This window comes from Carcharhinus amblyrhynchos, unplaced genomic scaffold, assembly GCF_965287045.1.
Source record: "Carcharhinus amblyrhynchos unplaced genomic scaffold, sCarAmb.v2.hapA scaffold_44, whole genome shotgun sequence".
Classification (NCBI taxonomy): domain Eukaryota; kingdom Metazoa; phylum Chordata; class Chondrichthyes; order Carcharhiniformes; family Carcharhinidae; genus Carcharhinus; species Carcharhinus amblyrhynchos.
This window is the reverse complement of record NW_027649785.1, coordinates 1,675,063-1,691,691: the sequence shown is the minus strand read 5'-3', so window position 1 is coordinate 1,691,691 and position 16,629 is coordinate 1,675,063. Positions and strand designations below refer to the sequence as shown.

The 16,629-nt window shown below is 41.2% G+C and overlaps 1 protein-coding gene across 1 annotated transcript in view; it reads right to left on the bottom strand.

The window, feature by feature from the left end:
* Positions 1 to 3,061: 3,061 nt before the first annotated feature.
* The window catches only part of LOC145337188 (ras-related protein ORAB-1-like), a 48,731-nt gene continuing 35,163 nt past the window's right edge, over positions 3,062 to 16,629 (bottom strand). Inside the window, exons 4-6 of the mRNA XM_080181995.1 lie at positions 11,762 to 11,857; positions 8,162 to 8,293; positions 3,062 to 5,051 (exon numbers count right to left, since the gene is read on the bottom strand). Of these exons, the coding sequence (XP_080038121.1) occupies positions 4,851 to 5,051; positions 8,162 to 8,293; positions 11,762 to 11,857 (429 nt within the window). The 3' untranslated portion in view covers positions 3,062 to 4,850. The remainder of the gene's footprint in view (positions 5,052 to 8,161; positions 8,294 to 11,761; positions 11,858 to 16,629) is intronic.

The following is a 16,629-nucleotide window of genomic DNA, read 5'->3' as shown; positions in this document are numbered from 1 at the left end:
GATAGGTGTTGCAGCAGTGATACAATAAATGCTTGTTGCAATTGCTTCTTGAACAGTTGTATGCTAAATAGCACAGATATCAGGATAGTGGATTTCCTTCCTAAACATCTGCAGTGACCACCACCAAGTAGCCTTTCAATTCCAGATTATCAAATTGAAATTCCTCCATCTCCCCATATACTCAATGTAAATAGGGCCCTCTAACATTAGTTCAGAGCATACATCCATGAAAGCTGCAAGAATTGAGCCCTGGGAAGAGTGTAAAGGCAGTCTTCTCCATTGTTGCCCTTGGCATCACCAAGGCACACACTCCTGTCCTAACCACAGTTCAAATAACTAAGCTCAACTATTCATTGAGCTGCACTCACTGCAGATGGATTTTTGGGTCAGTCACTATCAGTTCTTACGAGATCTACATTGCCACCATCAATTATATTTTATCTTGAACTTCATTTTCTAATTCAAAAATCCTTGCACTCAGTTGTACAAGTGAAACAATTCATTTACTGACATGCAATTTCCTGATTAGGAATAAACCAAGTCCCTAGTTAGGGATGCAATGTTTGCATTAGGAGTGTACTAAATGGTAAATGATAAATGATAAAGTATCATTCTTAATCAGTTGGAAGAACTGAAAAAGGCAGTCCAGAATTGAATCACAGGGTGAGTAAAATGCAGAACAGATGTGTCCCTGGACTGGGAGGGGTCTAGAGTGGTCTCAGAATTAGAGTTGGGACTGAGAAGAATTCTCTAGTGGGTGGTGAATCTTTCAAATTCTTTACCCCAGTGTTAAGCTCAATTTTAGGAGAGGTCATGGATTTAGATAAAGGTGTGCATGGTTGGGAAGGCAGCAGCAGGAGATGAAAGAATAGTACCAAGGTAGCTCAGTCCATGATCTAGTCAAATGGCACTGCTCCTGGTCATGTTTGTTGAACATACTCATTACTATAATGCTCAAAACAAAGATTGCATGAACTTCAAACAAAATACAAGATCAGAACATGGAACAAGACAAACAAAACCCAGTGGAAAGGAGAATGTTTACATTTGTAACTAGTCCCTCCCAGCTTGACACAGCCAGAGTTTTTCTCTGTCCAAGCAGCTCCAAGGGTGGTGAATGCTAGGTCTTCAAGATTAAATAACCCAAGGAAGTTTTGTTGCACAAAGACAATAGAGGGAAGTCAAACTTTATTTTTGATCTCCAGAAGGTCAAACAAATCTGGTCTCCATCTTTTAACAAGTCATTTACAGATTGAAAAGTATGACAGATGGTTCCATTTGAGGTTAATTTTGTCCCAACCATTTTAGTGGGAAAGCCCACAGGAGCACACCAAATGTTAGCCCACAAGCTCTGACATGTTCAACTGTAAGACTTCAGTACACTGCTAGAAGGGGAATGTACTAAGTCCATGCTCTTGCCCTTGGTTATGTTCATTACTAGCAACATGTTTGGGTTATTCAGAACCAAAATAACCCTTCACTAGTCAACTACTGGAATTTTATTCTGTAGATTTATACTTTGGTCACTCAATTTTGGTTAGGCATCCCTCCACCCCCATGTTAAAAATAGGGTCAGAACAGATATTTAGCCACCAATCACAGCAAATCAGTACAAGAACTGGAACCTTACAGATTGAGATTCCAGAGCAGAGATTTCAGAGCAGAGATTTTAATTCAGTGCATGTGTTTAATACTAGATAATAATTGGTCCCCTAAATACCAATTTAGAACATCTACAAATTACTTTCCAGTTATTTAATGTTGATCACTAACTTTGATGTTCAAGTTCCCCATAAACATGTTAACATTGGCATTAAATGAAGTTATGGCCAATATTACTGTCACTTTGACTTGCACTTTGTTTGCAGTGCTGGATATGCCCTGGTTTTAAAAAGTGGGTGCCATGTGGGTCAGAATGCTGTGTGCTCTGATACAAGGACAACCAGCATCAGTCAACCCAGGACTAATAGTCTGAGTATTCTCCCTTGGTATCATTCCTAATACTGGACTCCTGAAAAATGGTTCAGATTACAGTATATTAAATGCAAGTAGTGCAGATTGACAGGAACAGATTGAACATCTGTCTAATTAAAAAGGCACTACCTATTAGAGTACAGTAAATTTGATAGCTTTAAACATTTAAACTAGAATGAGATTAAATAGGTATTATTCATAACAAAAGGTAGTGAAAGCAGGGGTCAAAACCAATAAGGTTGAGAAAGCCAAGGCTCCCAAAATAATGGTTATTTGTTGCTGCAGTTTAATTTGTGCAATGTGATCAGAATGGTATGCAAATAAAAAGCAAATTCACATTTATGATTAAAGGGTCTGTGCCATTAGAAAACAGTAAAAATTGCAATTAAAAGCAGACTTGCTAACCAGTAATGTGCAGTGTAGTTTCTAAAAGTGGTTTAAAAATGGCTACAGAACGTGAACAAACATGAAGCTGTTAGTTGTGAACTGACCCAAGATTGGTCAAGCCCCATCTGGAATAATTGGCTTGGATTTCAAATATACAAACAAAGTTCATGTACACACACACACACGACTCAAACCTCATGCACTTTACAATTGTCCTGTTGGAAGAGTTTCAGAATTCTCTACAGATAAAACTAACATCCTGGTTAGATTTAAAGGTGGAGGCTGAGTTCTCAGTATAAACTGCATACAGGAGTGATGGTTTCAACAGGGCTGCTTGCTGAAGAAATTATGTTTATAAAAACAGTAGATAAAGCCTGAATATAACAAGTGACAGCATTGACAAGTGGATGTGAAATATATTAGGTGTTCAAAAAGCCCCATGCAAAAAACAAAGTTATACCTCAGATTGCAGCAATTGGAATAGTGAAATGATCAAATCTCCAGTTGGTTTGAAATAATTCAATTTCAACCAACACTGCAATAAGAGGGGTGGGGAAGAACATGTTTACTAATCCAATCAAGCAAGGACAGATCAGACTGTCTACAAGAGAATTGCCAAACAAAAAACAGTACAACTGCTGCACAAGAGGGTTTGGTTCATCTACTGAAGGAGTTCAGAACCTGAGATGCTCTGGGGGAGGGGGGGAGTAATGGAGTCCCAAACAGAAGTATTAAAAATCACAACCTGTCGTCAGGTATTCAAATCAAGACGTTAGCTTTTGACACCAATACATTGTTACTTTATACTAAGTGTTGGGTATACTTTGTAGTTTTACTTATGGCTCAACAATAAATTTAAGCTACTTTAACCAATAATGCTCATTATAACCAAATACTTGGTATAGACAGCTCAGCCACATAAGGCTGTAACTATGCAAATAAACTAGGCTTTTTGCATGCATTAGGATTGTTAAACTTGTGATTTGCATTAGGATGTTTGTACACTGGAGCATAAAACATCCAGTGTTCAAAACTTGCATGTTAGTTTCTGCTTGTTCTGTAGTCCCTTCACAAACACAAGATGCCCCCCAGCAAAAATTCTGACCACTAGTGCAAAGGATCATTTCAACCCATGCAAGGCACCTCAAGTTGCTGTGAAGTGGGACAAGTAGCAGCATAGCCCATTTGGAAAGGTTTGACTGTTATGCAGTTTTAAGTGAGTATGCCAGTACTAATCAGATTAACCCATTTGGATTCATAAGGTGGGCTGCAATGGCAAACATTTTACACCAAGACACCAATTCCATTTTGGGTTGTTAATGCAAATGAATATGAATTACTGGTCCAGAAAAGTCAGGACAAGCTGGGTCAGTTGGTCTACTTCCAAGATCCAAATGGTTGAAGCAAACTATACAAGCTTTCCAAGTCAACCAGATTATCCACAGGTGGCCTTACAGAAATTGCATGAGCTACTTTCAACAAATTTCCTGGCATAACTCAAGAGCAAACAATATCCATTCATCCTTTAATACTGGTCATCTTCATTTGCTGTTAATCACATTCAGCCCAAGATATCCAAGTACAGCTCATTTTAAGCAGCACTTGGATCCATCTGCCAATCCAGTCTGTTATGTGTCTGCACAGAATGTACTCATTGTGGTCAATTGTACTTGTGTCCACAAGATCCCACAACCCAGGTTAGCTTTACAATACATCTTGCAGCCAAAGTAATTTTTTTTGCATTTAACATCTCACTAATCTTTTGATTTGATATTAACATGAACTGGGCATCTAAATAGTATAGGTGTTAGAGAAGGAACATTGAGTGGTTGCCAGAGTTGATTGCAATGTTAGGGTCAGTTTGCTCTAATATGTATTGTAACTTTCATTAGTAGAGTCTGACTGAGGCAAACTGTACACAAGGTTCAACAAGTAGGTAAAATTTAAATTTGTTTCATGCTATATTAAATTGAGCAAAAGGTTTAGGAGATACTGGAACTTCAAAGATTTGATCAATTCAGATAGATTTTCCCAATTTTGACTTCCTTCACCCAATTCCACAATTCTACCATTCCCAATGTGTATGGAGTGTTGGATCACAAGTGCAATATTCTAGTGGAGCTGAACTTTAAGCCTAGCCATCAGATGCTCCTAGTTTTGACCCCAATGCAATACAAAAAACCTGTTGTGGAAGTGGGTGGGGCAAAATGACAAATTGACCATTACAAAATATCTTACAATCCAAGTGTTTCTAACAGCAGTACACAAGACCTTTCAAGACAAAAAGTAGTTAACTGCATGAAGACAATTTTTCCTGGAGTTTCCAATTGGTCTCAAGTCCATTTGGGCAGAAATAGGGTCTGCCAAAAAAATTGTCACAAAATCAACAGGCCATTATGTTAAAACCATTACTGCTCAGGAGGCAAATGCTGTAGAAGTTTAATGTACTGTGCAATAGGAAGAGATCTGTCTCTGCTGGACTCATGTCCTTAGCAGCAGCCACCTCCACCACTGCCTTGCTTCAATGGAGTGCTCTGAATTCGGACATTGGATTTTTCATCATTGTGTGTAGGGCCTGTGCCCATGCGGTTCTTGATCTCAGCTGCCATCGTCACAAATGCCTGTTCAACATTAGTGGCATTCTTTGCACTGGTTTCCAAGAATGGAATTTGGAGAGAGTCAGCATACTCCTGGGGAAGTACAGTACAAGAGCATTAACCAAGTGTCAACTTTAAAATGTCCCAATCCCAGAATTTAAAATCACAAGCATGGAGTCAGGTCCTAAATAAATCATTCCTTCACAAGGTCGGTCTAAATGCATCATTGCTGTCTAGACATATTACCCTTTGGCAGTAGTCGTCAAGTTGATTTTAACCCTCAAACTTCTGGCCCTGGCTTTTCATTTTACAAGTGAGAAGTCACTTAATCTTTTCATTTCTGGGAAAAAGCTTCCAACTGTTCATCCCATCTATACCTCAAATTTTATAAACTTATCAGGTTGCCCCTCAGCCTCTTTCCAGGGAGAACAATCCTAGTTCATTCAACCTCCTCAGATAATACCCTCCATATCATCCTGGGAGACCTTCCATGTCCTTCTGCTGTGACAGCCAGAATTGGACAGCATTCCAAATGTGGCTAACCAATGTTTTATACAATTAACATTTTGCTAACTTTTATACTTGATGCCCTGTCCAATAGAGGAGATGCTGCCATTTAAGGATTTGTAGACCTGTACTCAGATCTATGATAGTTCTGCCATTTTATAGCTCCACCTGGTTTGGATCTACCAAAAATGCATTGCCTTGCATTTCTGGATTAAATTCCATATGCCATTTCTCCAATTTGTGTATATTCTGCTGTATTGATTCAGCACAATCTGCAACTCTGCCAATCTGCAAACTTGCTAATCAGACCAGCTACATTTTCTTTAAGTCATTTGAGATCCTAGCAGAATAGTTAGACCTCCAATCAAAAATACCCTACTGCTACCATCAGTCAAGTTGGTTCCAAATTGGATGAATTATCTAGATCAATTGAGATTTCATCTTTTGCACCAGTGCCATGAGAGACCTTGTCAGATGCTTTAAAGTCCATGTAGCCAACATCCACAGCCCTTTTATCAATCATTTTTGTCACCTCAAAACACAACACATGACCTCCCTCATACAACATGCTGTTTGTCACTAACAAGACCATTCAGTTCCAAGTGCATATAGATCCTATTTGAGACTCAATTTTAATATCACTGAAAGCTCACTGCATTATTCTTGCTATACTTACAATACAACATTGGCTGTCCTTCAAATCCTGGGACCTCAGTAGCAAGATTTGTTAGATACCTAGCAATTTCATCTGTCTCCCTTAGTAATCTGGGATAGATGCCATCTCACCCTGCAGATTTGTCTACTTGAATTACATGTGTTACAAGCATTAATGTAACACTATGATGTGTTACAAGGCATTTACCTGAAAAATCAATGTATCCCTCTCCTTTGAATACCAAAGTTAAGGATCCCACCTGCTTCCTTTCTACATAATTTCCTTTGTCCTCAAGTGGACCCTCTAGCTACCCTTGTTCCTAATAGGAAATGCCTTGGATTCTCCTTAATCTATCACTAAGGACATTGACCCTTTTTGCCCTCCTATTTGAGCTCTTCACTTTCCTTATTCTTGAAATGCTTCATCTGTTTGGTTGCCTAGACCTCATGCATGCATCTTTTTTGACTTGATGCCACTTCCTGGTCATCCAGTTCTTGAGTCCTGCCCTTCCTTGAGGCATATGCCTGTCCTGCATTCCAACTGCTGAGACTCCCATATGCCAAGTGTGGCTTTATCTTAAAAACAGCCTCTCCCAAACTTCCAAATCTAGTTGTATTTGCCTTCCCAATTTAGCACCTTAACCCTAGGAGTCACCCTTTTCCACTACTATTCAAAAGCTTATGGCATTGTGATCACTGTTTGCCACGTTCCCCTACTGCAACTTTGACTTGGCTAGGCTCATTCCTGGTATTAGGTCCTGTTGGATATCCATTGTTCCAAAAGCACATTCATCATCTGGATCCTTAGCCCCAAGGGTTTTCTAGTCAGAGGAAAATTAGTCTCACTTAAGCAACATTTGGACATCTGTCCAGAATTTGCTTACATATCTGTTCAACTGCCCATGGGCAGTTGGAGGCCTGAAGTACATTAGTGACTGCCCTCTTCCTGTTTGAATTCTATTGTGTTGCATTACATGGTTCTTCCAAGGTGTCCCTCTGTACAGCTGTAATATGTTCCCTAATCAGTACTGCAACTCCCCCACATCTCATGTAATATACTTACAACCTGGAACATTTAACTGCCAGTCCTGTCCCTCTTAACCTACTGTTATTGCAACCACATCTGAGTTTTGTGCAAGGATCAAGGCTAAGTTCATCTGTCTTACTAGTTATACTTCTTGCATTGAAACAGATGGACTCCAGACCTCCCTAGTCTGCTCTTCCTCTTAGCTAGCCTGGCCTTGGTCCTGTGCTGACCTATTAATCCGATTTCCAGACTTGCCACATGTAAAGATGGGTTTAAAGCAGACAATTTTCAAGTTGGAGTTTATGGTCCAATAAATGTTGTTCATTACACCCATGTTGTAAAATCTGGTCCATTACAGATGCAGCATCAATTGTTATACTTTGTTGGAGTGGGGAGGTATAGGTGGTACAGCAAATCTAATTTTTACTGGTCAGCCTAGGAGCAACTAGACATCAACTTGTACACTTTTCCCCCTCTGACAAAACTTAAATTTTAAGTTGATTGCATCACTTGTGCTTCACCCTGGTCAGATCAGAATGGCAGAGTTTGGAAAGACATGCATGGTGAATCTGCACCAGGCTAGTTACATTGTACAAGCAGGCAGACTCCAATTCCTCTCCAGAATTAAGCAAACATGTCAAATTAAACCAGTTATGTTTTAAATTCCAGGTGATCAAAAGCAAATCTTTAAATAGGAGATGGCAGTGTAGAGATATTCACTGGATTAATAATCCTGAGACCCAGGATAATGTTTGAATCCCAGATTGGATTTAAAGTTGGCTAATGACTAAACCATTAGTTAACCAGGTGAGGGTTTTTAAACAATGTCTTAGAGAAGGAAACTTGTCCTTACCCAGTCTGTGACTCCAGATTCACAGCAATGGCCTAGCAAACCCCAGTTGAAGGGCAAGAAACCTAGCCAGCAATGCCCACATTTTAAATGACTAAGTTAATCAAATATTTCAAATGAAGGAATGAGAAACTTGCATGATAAACCAAAATGAAATTTTGTTACCTTAGCTGTAGTATAATCCACTACCTTCTTAGTAGTCAAGTCACATTTGTTTCCTACTAGCAATTTATTCACATTCTCACTGGCATAGCGAGCTATTTCCTCCAGCCACTGCTTAACATTAGTGAAGGAATCCTACAAACATGCAAAGAGTTCAAAGTTAAGGCAGGTAGTGTCATCACCATAGTAGCAGCAAGTACAGTTAGCTCAACTCAGGATGCTGGCAGGTTTTATCCATATGCTTTTACTAACAGCTTAACTAAAAGTCACCAATTGAGGTAGTCATGGGAATCAATTAGGAAATTTAACTTCATATTAAAGGCAAGATAAACAGGGAATAGAGGGCAATGCAAATTGCTGAATTAGGAACAAAGGAGACCAAAGGGGAGCATGGACATTGCCCATTTATGCTGAGAATCCATATTAACCAAACACCATAATTTACAGAACTGGAATAAGTCTGCCAGGTGAAACTGCTTTGGCAACTCAATGTGGTTCTACAGACAGGCAGTCATTGTCCTTCAATAGAGCTGGGATTGAAGGTCAAGATGGAAGAATAGTGATCAGGAAAACAGTTGATAACTTCTGCAAGACACTGTAGTGTGGTCTCATGTTTAATTGGTTTAGTGGACACTAAGGGGAAAAAAAAAAGTGAAATTCAGTTGAAAAAGTGAACAGAGTGTCAGCAGAGCCCTGTAGCATTTCTTGCTCCTGATGGAATGTGGTCCTCAGACTGCACAGCAAAGTCCATGAGAAAACCAGACTGTACTGATGTCACCCTGACAGGAGATCAGGACAAGAACAATGTTGCAAAAGTGTGACTGAAGCCTCTGAACAAGATTTACACAGATGATAGTATCCATATAGTTATTGTCATTTATGTTCATGGGCAGCATGGTAGCAGTGGTTGGCACTGCTGCTTCACAGCTCCAGGGGCCTGGGTTTGATTCCTGGCTCAGGTCAGTGTGTGGGTTTCCTCCTGGTCCAGAGATGTGCAGGTTAGGTTGATTGGCCATGCTAAAATTGCCCCTTGGTGTCCTGGGATGCATAAGTTAGAGGGATTAGTGGGTAAATGTGTAGTGATATGGGGGGGGTAGAGCCTGGGTGGGATTGTGGTCAGTGCAGACTTGATGAGCTGAACAGCTTCTTTCTGCACTGTAGGGTTCTATGATTTGGAGAATATAGGAGGCATGGTTAGTAAGTTTGGATATTACACCAAGATTGGTGGCATGGTAGACAAAAGTTCTCCAGTTGCAACAGAATCTTGATCAACTGGGCCAGTGGGCTGACATATGGCAGATGGAGTTTAATTTAGATAAATGAGGTGATGCATTTTGGTAGATTAAACCAGGGCAGGAGTTAAATGGTAGGCCATTGGGAGTGTTATTAGGGGGTACATGTTCATAGCTCCTTGGAAGTAGAGTCACAGGTGAAGTGATGAAGACAGTTTTCAACATGCTTGGTTTCATTATTCAATGTTCTGACCACAGGAGGAGGTGGGACGTCTTGAAGATGTACAAGACATTGGTAAGGCCACACTTGGAACACTACAGTTCTGGTCACCCTATTAAAGATATTAAACCAGAAAGAGTGCAGAAAAGATTGACTTTGACAAGATCCTGCACGGGAGGTTAGTTAGGAAGGTTCAGTCACCAGGCATATATGGAGATAGTAAATTGGATTAGACAGACATCAGCTCAAAATGGAAGCAGCCAGAGTGGTAGTGAAGGATTGCTTCTGAGTGGAGCCTGTGCCTAGTGGTGTGCCACAGGGATCAGTGCTAGGTCCATTGTTGTCTGTCATCTATATCAATGATCTGGATGATATGGTAAATTGGATCAAATTAGATAAAGACTGGAGGTGTAGTGGACAGTGAGGAACATTTTCAAAGCTTGGAGGGATTTGGACCAGCTAGAAAAGTGGCAGATGGAGTTTATGCAGACAGGTGAGGTATTGCACCTTTGGAAGGACAAACTGAGGTAGAACATACAAGGTAAAATGGTAGGAGTGTAGTAGAACAGAGGGATCTGGGAATACAGATACATAATTCCCTAAAAGTGGTGTCACAGAGCAATAGGGTTGTAAACAGTGCTTTGGTGCATTGGCCTTTATAAATCAAAAAGTATTGAGTATAAAAGAGTTGAAATTTTATGATGAGGTTGTATAAGACATTGGTGAGGCTAAATTTAGAGTACTGTGCACTGTTTTGGTCACCTAATTATAGGAAGGATGTAAGGTTGAAAGAGTACAGAAGGTTTACAAGGATGTTGCTGGACTTGAGAAACTGAGTCAGAAAGGTTGACTAGGTTAGGACTTCATTCCCTGGAGCATAGAATAATGAGGGGAGATTTGATAGAGGTGTATAAGATTGATGGGTATACTGAATGCAAGCAGGCTTTTTTCACTGAAGCTAGGGAGAAAAACTAGAGGACATGGGTTAAAGGAGAAGGGAATGTTAGGGGAGGTTCTTCAGTGGGAGTGTGGAATGAGCTGCCAGATGAAGTGAAATATTAAAAGTGAGCCTGCATTTAAGAAAAACTTGGGACAGGTACATGGTGTGGAGTGATATGGTCCAGGTGCAGGTCAGTGGGACCAGGCAGAATGGTTTGGCACAGCCAAGGCCCATTTCTTGCTGTAGTGTCCTACAGTTCTATGATGCTACCAGGACTTGATTGTAAAAGTTATTATATAATATCAATTATATTGATTGCATTACAAGGAGGCTGAATTGACTGGAACTTTTTTCTCTAGGGCCTAGAAGGCTGAGGGGTGATCTTAGTCTAAGATAATGAGGGGCACAAATCAGCTGAATTGTCAATATCTTTTCCTAAAGGTAGTCTAAAACTAGAGGACATAGGTTTAAGGTGAGGGAAGATACAAAAGTTTCCAGAGGGGCAGGTTTCCCCCCCCCCACCAAGAGGGTGGTGTCTGAGCTGCCAGAGGAAGGTACAATTGTCTTTGAAAAGCGTGTGTGCATGGGCCAAATGCAGGCTATTGAGATTAGCTGAAGTTAAAGGGTGACATAGACAAGTTGGACTGAAGGGCCTGTTCCCATGCTGTAAACCTCAATTTCTAACAGTTGTCAACCAGGTGTATCTGCATAGTTGAAAATGTAGATGTGAACTAAATACTGATGGCAACTACTACCATATGCAATAACAGATTGAATAACTACTAAAATAGCAGTTAAACTTTAGCTCAAAAAGTTTGTCATCAAGATTTAGATGGTTAATAAACATGCAGTAATGTCAAGTTCCAGTTTTAGTCAAAGGCTTACATTAACACTGCAATCAAGTTAGAGATATTAGCCTTGTTGCCAAACTCTAGGGCCTGTTTGGGTCAATCCACCTAACCAGCACATCTTTCAGACTGGGAGTAAACTGGGTTTCTTCCAGGTGCTCCAGACATGGGGAGAACATGGTAGAGTCAGCTGTGCTAACCACTGCTGCCCCTCAAGTTGCTCTGGAAAGGCTACTGCCATCTGATCTGTTATATCCATCATAAAGCCCCCTTGCTCAAACTAGATTAGCAAATAATTCCACTTGATTGCTGTCCAACCACTGTGCATCCCCCTAGAGAAAGTGTAGACAATGCCAATCCTACCTGATCTGTAACATCATACACAATAATAATCCCATGAGCTCCTCTGTAGTAACTGGAAGTGATGGTTCGGAATCGCTCTTGTCCTGCTGTATCCCACTGGAGAGAAATGTTAGTGTTAGTGATGCAACTAGTTAATAAGCTCAAAAACCAAAAGTAATTTCTCAGGATATGAAAATCAGCTTCAAGTCTGATGTCTACATTAGAAAGTCTGACAACACGAGGTCTTAGTCCAACCAATTTGATAGTAAACTCAAGCTTTCCCTGTCAGGTGAATGGAGTGTTCTGGCCTCAGACAGAGCATATATGCTCTGTCCGAGGCCAGAACTCTCCATTCACCTGACGAAGAGGGAAACCTCGAAAGCTTGAGTTTACTATCAAATAAAATCGGTTGGACTAAAACCTGGTGTTGTCAGACTTTTTACTGTGGTTACCCCAGTCCAACACTGGCACATCCACATCATGTCTACATTAGACCCACCCAGTATGGCAAGACTTCAAACCATTCCTCAAACTTCATTCCCTGTAAGTAGACAATTTCTATAGCCTCTATTCTGAAGTTCAACAGGTGATGGCAAATAGCTTAGTCTAGATCTGTTGAGCATATTACACATCAGGTAGAAATGAGTCAGTCATTCATAGCAGAGACTGAGACCAAGTTTATTTCTTTTCAATGCTCATCCAATTTCCCTTTTGAAATCATGGATCAACTCACTTCCACCACTTGAGTAGATTCTAGATTACCACTCACTAAACCATTTGCCAAAGGGAACAATGGCTACCATTGCTAAGCCAACCAGTTGTATACACCTCAAATCAAATCTTTGCTCCAAGAGAAACAACCTGAGCTTCCCAGGGCAGCATGGTGGCAGTATTAGCTAGCCTGATAGGTTTGCTGATGACAGACTGCTGGAGTTGTGGACAGTGATGAATCTGGTCAGAGACTATAGGCTGGAAAAGTGGGTGGAGAAATGGATGGCATTTAATCCAGATAAATGCAAAGTGATGCATTTTGATAGATCTAATGCAGGGAGCTATATAAATGGTAGAACCACAGGAGAATGACAGGGATCTGGGTGTGCAAGTCCACAGATCCTTAAAAAGGTGTCACCAGGTGGAAAAGGTGGTGAAAACATATGGCATGCTTGTCTTATTGGGTGGGGCATACAGTATAAAAATTGGCATATGTTGCAGTTATATAGGATGTTGGTTAGATTTGAATACTGCATCCAGTTCTGGTTGCCACCCTACTAGAAGGGCATGGAGGCTTTGGACAGAGTACAGAAAAAAGGTTTACTAGGATGTTGCCTGGTTTGGAGCTATAAGGTGAGATTGAATAAACTAGGGTTGTTCTCCTTGGAAAAAAGAGGTGAGGGGCAATCTAATAGAAATTTAGAAAATTATGAAGGGCACAGATAGGGTGAACATTTGGAAGCTTTTTCCAGGTCAGAAATAACACAAGGGTTGCAAGTTCAAGGGGGCAAGGTTCAATACAGATATTGAGGGCTTTTTTTTTTAAAGAAAGAGGGTGATGGGGGCCTGGAATGCACCATCAAGGTGGTTGAGGCAGACATGCTAGGATCATTTAAGGCTGAGATAGCCACATGAAGACTGGAAAGAGGGATACAAACAGATGGTCCAGTTAGACATGATCAGTGCATGCTCAAGGGCTGAAGGGCCTATTCCTATGCTGTATTGTTCTTTGTTCACTGCTGCTTCACAGCTCCAGGGACCTGGGTTCAATTCTGAGCTTGGGTCACTGTGTGGAGTTTGCACCTTCTCATGTCTGTGTGGGTTTTCCTCCAGGTGCTCTAGAGTCCAAAGATGTGTGGATTAGCTTGAATGGCCCCTTAGTGCTCTGAGATGGGTAGATTAGAGGGATTAGTGGGTAAGTGTGTAGGGATATGGGGAGGTAGGACTGGGTGGGATTGTGGTCAATGCAGATTGATGGGCCAGATGGCCCCTCTGCACTGTAGGGTTCCTATGATTCTCAAACCCTGGCCTTTGCTAACATTCCTCATCCTGGGAGGATGTACCCCTCCCCCAGACTAGCTGGCCTAGTAGGGCCAAGAGAAATCTTTTTATCCTCACTGGCTACAGGGAGGTCCTAGAGGATTGGAGAATAGCCAATGTTGTTCCTTTAAGAGTAGCAAGAATCATCTAGGCAAATACAGGCTGATGAGCCTTACATCAGTCATAGTAATAAATCCCCTCTAGTAATTCCCCTACTTGGAAATAAGTGGACACGAGGTAACATGGTTTTATGAAGGGGAGGTCATGTCTCAAACTTGGTCGAGTTCTGAGGAAGTGACAATGATGATAGACAATAGGACAGAGGATGTGTCTACATGGACTTCAGTAAGGCCTTTGACAAGGTCTCTCCTGGCAGACTGGTGCAGAAGGTAAAGCTACATGGAATCAGGTGAGCTGACAGGTAGACAAAACTGGCTTGGTCGTCAAAAGATAGGGTAGCAGTGGAAGGATTTTTTGAATAGAGGGCTGTGACAAGTGATGTTCCTCAGGGAAGCAGTGCTGGGACCTTTTATTACAAATATAAATGATTGAGGAAAATTTAATGGATAAGTTTGCAGATAGCAATCCAAACAGCAGGATACAGATCAATTGGAGACTTGGGTGGGGAGATGGCAAATTGAGTTTAATCTAGACAAATGCAAGGTAAAATGTAATGCATTTTACAAGGTCTAATAGACAGGAAATATTCAGTAAATGGCAGAACTTGAGTATTGATAGGCAAAGGGTTAGGGTTATACTGAAAGTGGTCACGAAGTGGCAATGCAGGTGAAGGTCATCAAGGCAGCATATAGCATGCTTGCCTTCACTGGCTGAAGTACTGAGTTTAAAAATTGGCAAGTCATGTTGCAGCTTTATAGAACTTTAGGCTTACTTGGAATATAGAGTTCAATTCTGGTTGTCACACCACCAGAAGAATGGAGGCTTTGGAGAGGGTACAGAAAATTGCCAGGGTGTTGCCTGTTATGAGGGCAGTAGCTATGAGGTTGGAGAAACTTGATTTGTTCTCACTGGAATGGAGGTTGAGGGGGACCCATGATAGAAGATAGATTGAGGGGCATGGATAGAGTGGATAGTCAAGCTTTCTTCCCTACAGTGGAAGAGTCAATTACCAGGGGGCACAGGTTTAAGGAGCAAGGTTTATGGAGATGAGGCAGGTTTTATACACAGTGGGTGCCTGGAACTCTGCCAGGGAAGGTATTAGAAGCAGATATGGTAGTGATTTAAGGGGTGTCTTGACAAGTACATGACTAGGATGGGAATGGAGGGACAGTCCCTGGAAGGTTAGGGGGTTTTAGTTAAGTCAGGCAGTCTTGGAGGACTGAAGTCTGTTCTTGTGCTGTAATTTGTATTCAAAGCTCTACACAGGTCTCAGAAGTTCAAGGTTCCACATGCTTTGTGATGCAGTGACTGATGCACAAGCACCAACTCTGTTCCCCCACACTCCACAACTGTGCTATTAAGTCTGTGCATCACCTTCCTGTATTACAGCTTTGCTATTTACCAATGTTGCAGGCAATTTGAAATCATTCCAAGGTAAGAATTGAAATGCTGTTTCTAGGATCCAAATACTGCAAAATGTAGTCCTCAAAACTACCATCTTCCCCATTCTGAAGAACCAACCATCCTTCACCATAACTGAAGAAATTTAGACTACTGATCCCCTATTCCTTAAGGCACAATGTTAACCAACCTTTTCAGAGACAAATTTATGCTTGTTGATCCATAAACCAAAGTGCCAGCTAGTTTGTCTCATTCAAGATTCCAAAACCTTGCCCAAATGTTAATACCACCTTGTAGTCTCTAGGATTGACTTTGAAGCATGTCAACATTTGCCATTAATCCTCCCCTATATCTAGGGAAGTTCAAGGGCAGCTTGTCAACTCTGCCCCATCCCTCCAGCAACCTGGGATGGAAGCCACCTGGACTAGGCAACTTCCTCTCCCATTTACACTGACCCAGGTAGATCTCTACATTTCTTGGGTAGATCAACTGGATTGTCCCATTTGTGGTTGTATTTATCACCTGGTTAGGATTACCTCATCTCCCAATTACAAGTGGTCAGGCAGTCTTCAATAGTGAACTTAATTTCACTACAAGCAGGTAGCACCAAATGCAGGCAGTGTGCAAGAACATGAACATTTTAAGGATCATTCCCCTGCCCCAGATAAACAGCTCCATTATTCTGGACATCTATAATCCAAGTTTAAAAACCCTGCAATTGTGCCCCATTTCAAATTTCTCCCCTCCAGCTATTCACTGATACCAAGTTCCTGACAGACCTCCCCAGTCAATACAGCCTCAATCAGCAGGAACATTCTAATCATAAATGAAACCTCATTCTTTTCATGTACCATCAGCATTTAACAGCATCTGTTTTATTCATTTATGGGAAATGTCACTGGTTGGCCAGCATTTAGGTGATCTTCCTTCTTGACTTGCTGCAGTCCACATGCTGTGGGTTGACCCACAATGCTGTTGAGGGAATTCCAAGATTTTGGCTCAATGATTGAAAGAGCTGCAATATATTTAAGTTGCATGGTGGGCTTGGAGGAGAACTTGCAGGTTGTGTTCCATGTATCTGCTGCCCTTGTCCTTCTAGATGGAAGTGGTTGTGGGTTTGGAAGGTGTTTAAGGAATCTTGTGGAATTGCTGCAGTGCATCTTGTAGATGGTACATACTGCTGCTATTGTGTTGGTGGAGGGATTGTTTGTACATGTGATGCCAATCAAGCAGACTTTTGTCCTGGGTGCTGTCAAACTTGGAGCTGTACCCATCCAAGCCAGTGGTGAGTATTCCATCACTCGACTTATCTTGTAGATGGACAGACTTTAGCTACT